General features: G+C 54.4%; 1 protein-coding gene across 1 annotated transcript; it reads right to left on the bottom strand.

Annotated features, from left to right (window-relative positions):
* Positions 1-2,290: 2,290 nt before the first annotated feature.
* TENT5B (terminal nucleotidyltransferase 5B) lies at positions 2,291-10,328 on the bottom strand. The gene is made up of 2 exons (XM_017856341.1): positions 9,768-10,328; positions 2,291-4,203 (listed from the first exon to the last, which is right to left on the bottom strand). Exons 1-2 carry the CDS (start codon positions 10,029-10,031, stop codon positions 3,190-3,192), a joined length of 1,278 nt encoding a protein of 425 aa, XP_017711830.1. The 5' UTR covers positions 10,032-10,328; the 3' UTR covers positions 2,291-3,189.
* Between the last annotated feature and the right edge of the window lie 282 nt (positions 10,329-10,610).

The raw sequence follows: 10,610 nt of genomic DNA, 5'->3' as shown, positions 1-10,610 counted from the left end.
AAAAAAAAAAAAAAAAAAAAAAAAAAAAAAAAGAAACGTACATCTTGCCATACTGCTACACTGTGCCATAGTCACATATAAAATGACAAATGTCACAGTGATGTCAAATTATGCCCTGCTGTCACATATGTACAGGAGACAACTGTCACAATCCTGTGAAATCACAGTGCAGGAGCAGGATGGAACAGAAGTTAACAGCAATGGCTCTGGATCCAGACAAACCTCTTTGACCTCTCTGGCCTCAGTTTCTGTGTCTGCCAAATGGAAAGAATGCTTTCTTTCCCCTTGTGGAGTTGTTGCAAGGATGATATGGGAGATCATGATTGGGAAGACCTCAGCATAGTGCCTGCTGGAGTGAAGCCCACCAGGAATGGTGGCTGCTACTGTGGACACCTGTCTCACATGTCCCCACTGCCTCACACCCGTGTGTGTGTGCAGTACCAGCAGCTGGATGAGGCCAGCCAGACACCCTCAGGTGCATGTGCCAGAGCACGTGCACATTCACAGGCAAGCTCTCTGCCCGGAATGCTCTTTCTCTAAATATCTTCATGCTCACCTCCAACCACCTTTATGTCTTTGTTCAATCAAATGTCACCTTTCAATGAGTTGCACCCTGACTTCTTTTTTTTTTTGAGATGGTATCTCGCTCTGGGTTGTCCAGGCTGGAGTGCAGTGGTATGATCTCAGCTCACTGCAACCTCCGCCTCCCAGGTTCAAGCGATTCTCCTGCCTCAGCCTCCTGAGCAGCTGGAATTACAGGTACATGCCACCATACCCAGCTAATTTTTGTATTTTTAGTAGAGATGAGGTTTCACCATGTTGGCCAGGCTGATCTCAAACTCCTGACCTCGGGTGATCTGCCCACCTCAGCCTCCCAACTGCTGAGATTACAGGCATGAGTCACTGCGCCTAGCCCCTGACTTATTTTTCAATTTGCAAACCCGAGCATTTCCAGTCCATTATCCTGCTATATTTTTACACATTACTGATCATGTAAGACCATACGGTTCAGTTTATTTTCTGTCTACTCCGTTAGAATGTAATCTTCACAAGGACAGGGATTTTTTTCTTTTATTTGCTGATGTATTCCCAGCACCCAGAATGGTGTCTGGCACATGGTGGCTGAATGTAATGTATACACACATGTACCACACAGGTTTCTGGCTTTTTCAGCCCTTAACACAAGCACATCCAGGTGAACTCCACCCCCCAGCCCAAAAAGGTAAGTCTGTAAGCCTTTCATGCCAAGGCTGAAATGGCCAACTTAGGAGGCGGGACAAACTTAGTCCTTCCCATGACCATAGTTGGGTGGTCACAGCTGGGATGGGGATGGGAGCTGGTTTTAGTCACCAAGCAAAGAAAGCCTTTCTGCTCACTTTCCAGCCATTTTGAGCTCAATGGCAGAAGGGACTCGGAGCAGGTGAGGTGGCTGGACTCACCCTGGTGACCTGGGGCCTTCCTCTGCAGCATTGTTTTTCCACCCTGGCTGGAACCATCAAAGTCACCACTTCAGAGGCCCCTAATGTGGCTGAATATGTTAAGGGCTTTGCAATCCCTGGATCAAAGAGGCTGGGCAAACAGCGGGCAGCGTCCAGGCCCATGATTGACTGGCTGATGCCCTGAGGGCGCAGCATGCTAGGAGCTTGTGGTTGACACTCCTAGACAGCCTGGCATGGCACCATCTGGGTTTGGGAAGGGGAGACTCCCCATCCAGGGGATCTGATTAGAGCGAGCCAGAGCACACCCATCAGTGCTCAGGGCAAGGGAAGGAGCTGGAGGACTGAAGGAGCCTCTCCCAAGTGGAGGACCTACCTGGACTCAGGCTTGGGGGGACCCTAGCAGTTCCCCAGTCTCAGTCACCTTTACTGCAGGGGCCTCCAGTCCAGATTCACCCAGCCTGTTCTCTAGCTGCTCCCTTGGAAGAGATGGGGTAGACAGAGCTAGGTTCAAGTACCCCTGAGCACCAGAGTCTGAATCTAGGCCCAGAGCTATTTGGATTCCAGGTAGAAAACATAAAAATATTTACTCCTTAACAAGAGTCCTAGACCTGCGAAGGCAACATGCAGGTGCAGGTCACACATGTAGACAGCAGCTTTCAATATACAGCTGGTCAGGCTGGGGCTGGGGTTGGGAGGAGGGGCAGTCCTCCAGCCATAGCCCAGGCTTCAAACCCCGCTCCCCACAAACGCTCCCTTCCACAGTACAAGCCCGACTCCAACTAGGGGAGGCAGCTGCAGCCCCTACAGCTACAGAAGGTCCTTATTTCCCCAGAAAAAGCATGGCACTAAGGTTCAGTGTAGACAGTTTTTATTATAAGGCAGGTGTTAAGAGTGCAAAATAGCAACAAATCCGGGGGAATGCCAACAGGGTGGGAGTATGGCTCTCCTCCCCCATGTGAGGGCCCTGTAACCAAGCCAGGGGGGTGGGAACATTGACTTGACTGTGGCAAATTCAGGCTTAGCACCCTCCAAAGAACAAGCTCCCAGGCAGGAGGGCTCCTTGCAACAAGGGGGAAAGGAGTGGCACCCTGGAAGGGGCCTGGGCTGTGACCCACCCTGGGCTGCTTGGCTCCTGTATACTGCCCACCTCAACCCCTCAAGAGGAAGGCTTCACAGCTTGGGGTATGTATTTCAGAGAACCAGGCTAAACCCAGCCCTCCCCAAACCCATGTAGCTGCCTCAGGCCTCAGTTTCCCTCCTCCCAGTGATTACCCAAGTTGGACCATCAGGCCCTGTAGTGGCCCAGCCTGACCAAAGTGACAAGTCCCCGTAACATACCATATATCAGTCAGTGTGTGGGCTGCAGGCCCTCCAAAGCTGCTGGGATCACCACAGGCTGGCCCTAGTCAAAAAGACCCTCTCAGGCCATGGGAATCCGAGGTGCTGTGCATTAAGGCTACCACCCCAAATGTTTTGTCCCCTGAAGGCAATTGACTTCCAAGACAAATGGCTCCTGCACCCCACCGTTATGTGGGTCCAAAAGTGTGATGCAATAACCAAAGGGTCCTTCTGCTGAGAGCCACAGGGGCCTCGTGCTCGGGGAAGTCCGGTCTGTTCAATCGAAGGCCCAACCCTGCAGTGCTGGGCCACCTGGCACAGGCTGCGTCTCTGGTCATGTCCTCCACACACTCTTGGAGGCCCCACCCCACCCCGTGAGGCCCAGTCCCTTCCCTTCTGGCCAGGGTCTGAGTCAGTTACAAGGCAGCCAGGTGGGATAGGCACGAGCCAGGAGAGGCTGCACAGGGGTCACGTAGTAATTGACAGTGGCTGGCACAACCCCGTCGGTGCCTGGAGGGCGCCAGGCCAGGGCGGCAGTGGCAGCCGGGCCCTGCTCAGCCAGTGCCTGCAGCGCCAGTGCGGCAATGAGGTCCAGCGTCTGGCGGCGCTCGTGGTTCATGAGGCACACGGTGCTCTCGTTGACCACCCGGTGCAGTGTCACCAGGCAGGCGTAACGGCGGGCTGCGTCAGCCCCACCAAAGTGGGCCTCCAGGTAGCGCTCTAGGGTGCGCCGCTGCTCCACCAGGTCTGGAAAGTCGATGAAGAAGCGGGAGCACATGTAGCGCTGCAGGGCGCGCACATCGGTGCTGGGCCGGGGCCGGAAGCCCCGCACCAGGAGGTGGCAGTACTTGAGGAGGCCACCCCCTCGGATCTCCTCGGGACTGCGAGTGGCGATGACGCGGTGCCGCAGGTGCTCCAGGGCCTCGGCGAAGTCCCCATACAGGCTTTCACCTGTGACTGTTGGGTGGAAGGCCTCAGACATGGGAGTGGACGAGCACTGGCCAAAGAGCAACAGGGAGTCCAGGATGATCTGGAAGGAGTCTATGCTGAATTCAAACTGGCGTCTCACCGAGTCCACAAACTTGAGCTCCACGTTCTTGCCGCTCTTGTTGGACAGTGAGATGAGACTCCAGCGGTCCGAGTCTGTGCACACTTTCACCAGCTTCTGCACGTATGCCTCCTTGAGTGTCAGTGGCGTGATCTTAGCCCGGCTCACACCGGCCGGCAGGAAGTCTAGGAGGCAGGCCAGCACCACTGCCTTGGTCAGCTGGAAGGATGCCTCACTGCACAGGTCCACCCGGAACACCAGGTCCAGATCCTTGTAGCCCAGGCCACTCTCAGGGTGCAGCACGTGGCTGGCAGCGGAACCATGCAGCCGCACACTGTGCACGTGTAGGCCCTGCTCCTCCAGGCTGCTGCGGACCACCTTCGAGGGGAGAGCAGGAAGGAGAGGTGTCAGGAGCGGGCCCCAGGGGTCCACCAAGGACTTCTATGTACTTATCCCAGTAACGTCAACCACTGTTGGCCCCTAAGTCAACCACTGTTGGCCCCTAACCAGCTGTTATGCTTTTGGAAAATCATCTAACTTTTTATTTTATTTTTTTGGAATGTGGGAAGTCATTTAACTCTCTAAGCCTAATCTGAGAATGGACCATCTGGAGGAATGACCAGGAAGAATAGCAATGATAATAGTACAGAATGACCCATCCCTGGTCAGGAATGACCAGGAAGAATAGCATAGAATTTACTAAACAGCAGGTCACTTAATTCTTAAAATAACCCTGTGAGGTGGATACTATCATTCCCACTTTACAGATGCAAAAATGGAAGTACAGAGGGGTCAAGTAACTAGCTCAAAGGCAAACAGCTGGTGAATGCAGAGCTGGGAATAAAACTCAGAGTCCAAAATCTTTTTATTTTTTTTTTGAGACGGAGTCTCACTTTGCCGCCAAGGCTGGAGTGTAGTGGCGTGATCTCGGCTCACTGCAACCTCCATACCCCGAGTTCAAGTGATTCTTCTGCCTCAGCCTCCCGAGTAGTTGGGATTACAGGCGCCTACCACTGTGCCTGGCTAATTTTTGTATTTTTAGTAGAGATGGGGTTTCACCATCTTGGCCAGGCTGGTCTTGAACTCCTGACCTCGTGATCCACCTGCCTCCGCCTCCCAAAGTGCTGGGATTATAGGCGTGAGCCACTGCGCTCGGCAGTCCAAGTCTTAACCATGCTATTCTACCTCTCAAACTGCTAGTAAAACAGTTCTGTGCCAGGCACTGCGCTAACTGCTCAAACATGTTGGGAATATGGTTAGCATTTCACATTCATGTCCACATTAACCCTCCCAATAATCCTACATTTGAGTATTATTTTGATTGATAGATGGAGGACCTCAGGCACAGAAAGGTTAAGAAACAAGTTAAGGTCATAGAGCGGTCAGGCTGAGACCAGAACCCATGTTAGTTGGATTCTCAAGTTCATGTATGTCCTTTTGACTACAATGCACTCATCCTAATTCATCCTTACAAGGACCCAGTGAGGCAAATATTATATACTTTTTTTGCTCTCAGATGAGGAAACTGAGGCTTACAGTGGTGAAACAGCTAAGGGTCAGTGAAAACTCTCAGCCCTCAGACAGCCCCCAGGCCTGATGGCACAGGACAGATAAACCTATAAGTGGTCCCTCCCCTGAGGTACCAGGTAGGGAGAAGAGTGAAGCTGGGGGTTGGCGACATTCAGTTTTCTCAGTAACCCAAAGTTGCCCTGAAAGTGACCAGGCAGCATTCCTGTTCTGAGTGATTCTGCAACCCTGCCTTGCTGCCAAGTCAGCACCCAGCTCCAGACCAGGCTGTTCTCCTTGCCTCCCAGGGAATTACTACAAAGAAGGCACCTAAGTGCTGAGAAGGCAAGCTGTGGTGGGGCAATCCGAGGCGGGCGGCGCCCTCCAGGAAGACTTCCGGGAGGAGCACCTTTACCAGGAGAAGATATTGTCATGGCAATGGGGGGTAAACAACTGGCCATAAGGAACACGGAGAATGGGGCATAAGCAGCTGGCCATCAGGAACACAGAGGGTGGCGGAAGGAGGCTAGGCACCTAATGAGTGCCAAGCACTGGACCTTGTTGCCAGAACCTATGGGGACAGGTCTTTCGTTCGTTCTTTTTTTTTTTGGGGGGGGGGGGCAGAGTCTCTCTGTCTGGAGTGCAGTGGTCACTCACTGCAACCTCTGCCTCCCAGGTTCAAGTGATTCTTCTCCCTCTGCCTCCCAGGTTCAAGTGATTCTTCTCCCTCAGCCTCCCGAGTAGCTGGGATTACAGGTGCCCGTCACCACGCTCAGATAATTTTTATATTTTTAGTAGAGATAGGGTTTCACCATGTTGGCCAGGCTGGTCTTGAACTCCTGACCTCAGGTGATCTACCTGCCTCAGCCTCCCAAAGTACTAGGATTACAGGAATGAGCTACCGTGCCAGGCCAAGTCTTTTTATTTGTTTTTAATATGGAATTTTTTTTTCTGCCTTTCCAAACCCTTCTCTACCTTCCTTTCCTCCATCCTTTTTTTTTTTTTTTTTTTTGAGAGAGTCCTGATTTTGTAGTCCAGGCTGGAATGCAGTGAATGCAGTGGCACGATCTCAGCTCACTGCAACCTCTGCCTCCTGGGCTCAAGCAATCCTCCCACTTCAGCCTCCCAAGTAGGTGGGACTACAGGTGTGTGCCACCACACCCAGCAATTTTTTATTGTTTGCAGTGATGGGATTCTGCCAGATTGCCCAGGCTGGTCTTGAACTCCTGGACTCATGCTTCGGCCTCCCAAAGTGCTGGGATTACAGGCATGACACACTGTGCCCGGCCCAGGACAGGTCTCCTGGGAAACTGAAGCTCACAGGAGTGATGCCACCTGCACAAGATCACGTGGAGATGCCTTCAAACCCAGGTATGGCTGACTCCAAAGCCTATCCTGTTTCTACCACATTACAGTCCCAGGGTTCAGAAGGAACAGGGACTAGTTCGAATCTACCTTCTCTTTCTAAATTTCAAAGCAAAGGCAACCCTCAAGGTACTGAAGCCCAGAGCCAGAGTAGTTGGGGAATAGGAAGATGGGGGTTGGGAGATGCCTTGGCCAGACAAGGCCAGTCGCTGCAGTCCAGCCTGTGGGACTTCTAACCCACACCCTGTCAGCTGGCAGCTGTGCCTGCATGGGCCAAAGACCTTGGTCGAAGGACCCAACCAAACCTGCAGAGAAGACCAGCCCCTTCCTCAGATCCCATTAGGGCTGACTGAGCCTTACTCAGTGCCAGCTCCTGCTCCCAGGCCGGTGCCCACCCCAGGGCTTGGCATCCGGCCTAGTGAGTAGGTAGCAGTACTCGTTAAATCCCCTGCGTCAGGGCCATGGGGCCAGCTGTGTCAGCCAGCCAGTCGCTGTTGTCTCCTTCCCAGGTGTGACTACAGCCAGCTTGGCAGGCAGTCATCAGATACCACCACACCCAAGTACTGCAGGGCAGCTTGGTGCCTCCTGAATCAGACTTTCCAGCCATGGAGGGGGCAGTGGCTGCACCCTCCTTTCTCCCATGCCAAGGCCCTCCCCACAACCACTCTGCTTCAGGCTGCTGCTGAGACCTGCAGGGAGACTGACAGATGCTGTCAGCCAGCAGGCTTACAAAACTCACATGCTGTGCCGCCTGATGCAGGCCCTCTGGCTGCAGCTGGAGAGATCAGATTGTCTAGTTCAATCCTCTGGGCCCAGAGAAGGCAAAGGACTTGTCCAAGGTTACACAACCAATAAAAGGCCTCCCTGCCTGTAGCTCTGGGAAGCCTCCTTACGGTAGGGTGGGTCCCTTTAGCACAGGTACAAGCAAGAACAGCATCTCTACACTTGGATAGCCATTACAGGCAAAGCTTTGTAGGGGTGAAGAGGGAGAAAGCTTCCAATTTTTGAGCCATAGGACAACTCAGTAGCAGTGAAAAGCCCCAAGGCAACAACCACCACCACCCTCCCCCTCTCCCCTGCCGCCAACCCTGCACACATCCCAATAGCTTTAGAAGCTGCCAGCTGTGGATTCCTTCCAAGAAACTTTCTTTCCTGTGGAGGCAGCTGTACAGGTCAGGTGAAGGCACCTGGCCCCTTCGGCGTCTGGAACCAGAGAGGGTGTTGGAGAGCAGCAGCCTAATCCATCCATCCCAGTTGAACAGATGGGGACACTGAGCCCAGCAAAGAGAATTGACAACAAAGAGCCCAGGGCCTGAATCCAGAAGTACAACTTCCCAGCCCAGCTCTGAAGTCTCTGCCGCCCTTCCCCACCATCGCTGACAGCTCCCTGTTCTGTGCTATCTCTGACTCGGGTTTAGAAGGACATGGCACCACCATCGCATTGTAAAGTTAGCTTCTATTGACCTGGAATCTCCCCCATCTGGCTAGGAGCACCTGAAGGGATGGAGGCTGAGTCCCAGTCATATCTGTGCCCTTGGTTTCCTAAACAGGGCTTGGCACAGAGCAGACACCAAAAGAGGCAATCTGAGCCATACTGACAGGGCAAGGACTTTCCCTCCTTCCAGGGTACCCCTTGTTCTTGCAGAGGGGGGCTGCCATACTGAGCTCCACCTTCCCCTCCCTGCCATGCCTGGGGCCACAGTCCTGGAGGTGCAGCAGCTGGGGCCCCAGGAATGACTTGACTGTCCTGGGGAGAAAAGCCTCAACTGGTTTCCTGATCACCCAGGTGACAGCGAGCAGCCAAGGAATGCCTCGGTGAACTCTACTGGGCCGCCTGTGAGTCAGCCCAGGAGAATCTGCCCCCAGCCCCTCCAGGTCCTAGTTCCTTGGGAGGGTGGGGAGGTAATCCCCAGGAGGCACCCCTCCCCATCTGTGGGAAGCCCAGGTAGTAGGAGGCGGGGGAAGGGCCCGCTTCATCCCAAGGAAGCCATCAGCTGGCAGGAACGCACAGGAATCCTTGCTGGGCTTCTTGGTTTGTTTTATCAGAGGACCCTCCCTAACACCTAGAAGTTGACCTTGGGAGCCCGGGAAGGGGTGGGAAAACATTGAACCTACTGTAATCTGCTCCTGGGAAGACCCAAGATTCCCCAGGTTTGATTTTCACCTCATGAAGTAATCTTGGGTGGCAAACTGACCCAGCTATAAAATGGGTACAATAATTACCACAGTCTGGTATTTCAGAACATGACAGCGTCTGGGCTGTACAGATGAAAAAGCAGTCTTGGGGTCGTTGAGGTTCAGATAAAGGGAAGAGTTGGAGGAGGGAGGGGCTGTCAGAATTCTTTTCTCCCTTTCCTCAGGAGAGAGGGGACGTGGGGCCTGAGGCCTGGGTTGGCCTTCATTTCCAGTCTTGGGAAGGAGAAGAAACACCTAAATTGGTCACTTAATGTTGCCCTTGGGGGTGGGGTATCAGGTCTGACCTTCGGCTTAATAAATCTTGGGCCACAACCCCAGCTGAGAGAGAGGGAGTCCCTGACAAGTTTTCGTGGCTTTTCCACGGGGTGGAGGGGTAAGGGGCAGTTTCTCCAGCAGAGGGCTGTAGGAGCACAAGGGCAGAGTCTGCTCCTAGAACCTCGAGAGAGAAAAGGAGGGTGAGGTCCAGGGATGCCCAGATAGGGAAGGAAAAGTTATTTTGGACTCAAGCATGCACACTTACCCACCCAGGGCTGCCTGGCGTCTTTTGTCCTTGCAGGCAGGGACAAATTCTTTCCCCAATGCCCTCGACATCCTCCTCCCCTCTCCCAGCCAGGCCTTGGGTGAGTGATCCGTGGGGAATCAGGGTTCTCTAGGAGTCAAGATGGAAAAGCCATTCCAAAGGTGGGGAAGGATTAGCAGATGCAGGGGAAGGGGAGGTCTGATCTACCATTCATAATGCTGTGCAATTGTTACAGCCCTGTCTCCGTTCCTCAGTTTCCCTAGCTGTCTAGAAAGTCAAACAGACTACAAATGCCTTCCAGCCACGAGAGCCTCAGAAGGGATTCCCCCATATACCCCGCCCCGCGTCCTCTCACCTGCACGATCTGCCGGGGCTGCACACTCAGCGTGGGGAAGTTGCCGCGCCCATGAATGGGAATCGGCTCGCTCAGGAGAGCGTCCAGTCGCTTCACCTGTGGCCAGCTCAGCCCGCTCAGGTGCCGTCCGGGGGAGGCCGACAAGGCCTCTGGGTCGGGGCCGCCGCCTGCCGGGGCTGCCGTGGCCACCGCCGTGGCCGCAGCCGTTCCCACCTGAGCAGCCGCCTGGTCCCGGCGCTCAGCTCCGCTCTCCGACGGCATCATCCGCCCGGCTCCCGAGCCCCGACGGCAAAAACCGTGGGGGTGGTTAAGGGGAGGAGGACAGGGAGAGCCGCTGGGCAGGGGCCAAGGCGGGGGGGCACGGAGGCAGGGACGGGGCAGCAGCGACGGCGAGACAAAGCCAAGGCACACCTCGGAAGGCGACGACTTACCGACCCTAGCGCCTGCAGCCCGAGGCCCAGCGGACTCTTATAGGCCGCGGGCGACATGCCCATTGGCCCGGGCCGCTGCCACACAGCGAGAGCCGCCCCGCCTCTCGACGCTCCGGACAGTGGTCTGCAGAGCTTTGCACGTGAGTCACTGTTCTCTAGGGAGATTCCGATTGGCTAGAGGGCACGCCCCTTCCCCGCCCTCCCTCTCAGGCTGAATTCCCTCCTTTGGTCCTTGAAGAACTTCTGTTCACTGTGATTGGCCCGGGCCTGGACTTAAAGGGACAGCGCCCACCCCGCCTCCGCAGGGTCAGGAGGGAGGGAAGTGACCTGAGGAGTTTGTAGCAGAGTCAGACCACTGAGAAATTCCAGGTTCTGTTTTTTGTTTTTTAGCGCTGAGAGAAATTGAGAAGTC

Source organism: Rhinopithecus bieti, unplaced genomic scaffold (genome assembly GCF_001698545.2).
Source record: "Rhinopithecus bieti isolate Rb0 unplaced genomic scaffold, ASM169854v2 scaffold_41082, whole genome shotgun sequence".
Classification (NCBI taxonomy): domain Eukaryota; kingdom Metazoa; phylum Chordata; class Mammalia; order Primates; family Cercopithecidae; genus Rhinopithecus; species Rhinopithecus bieti.
This window is presented reverse-complemented; position numbering and strand designations above follow the sequence as displayed.

What these genes read in the sequence shown, in the direction of transcription:
- TENT5B (XM_017856341.1), bottom strand. Translation starts at nt 10,031, where the DNA reads ATGATGCCGTCGGAGAGCGGAGCTGAGCGCCGGGACCAGGCGGCTGCT. An exon ending in AGCCCCGGCAGATCGTGCAG is followed by an intron (nt 4,204 to 9,767) that starts GTGAGAGGACGC and finishes CTCCCCTCGAAG; the next exon opens with GTGGTCCGCAGCAGCCTGGA.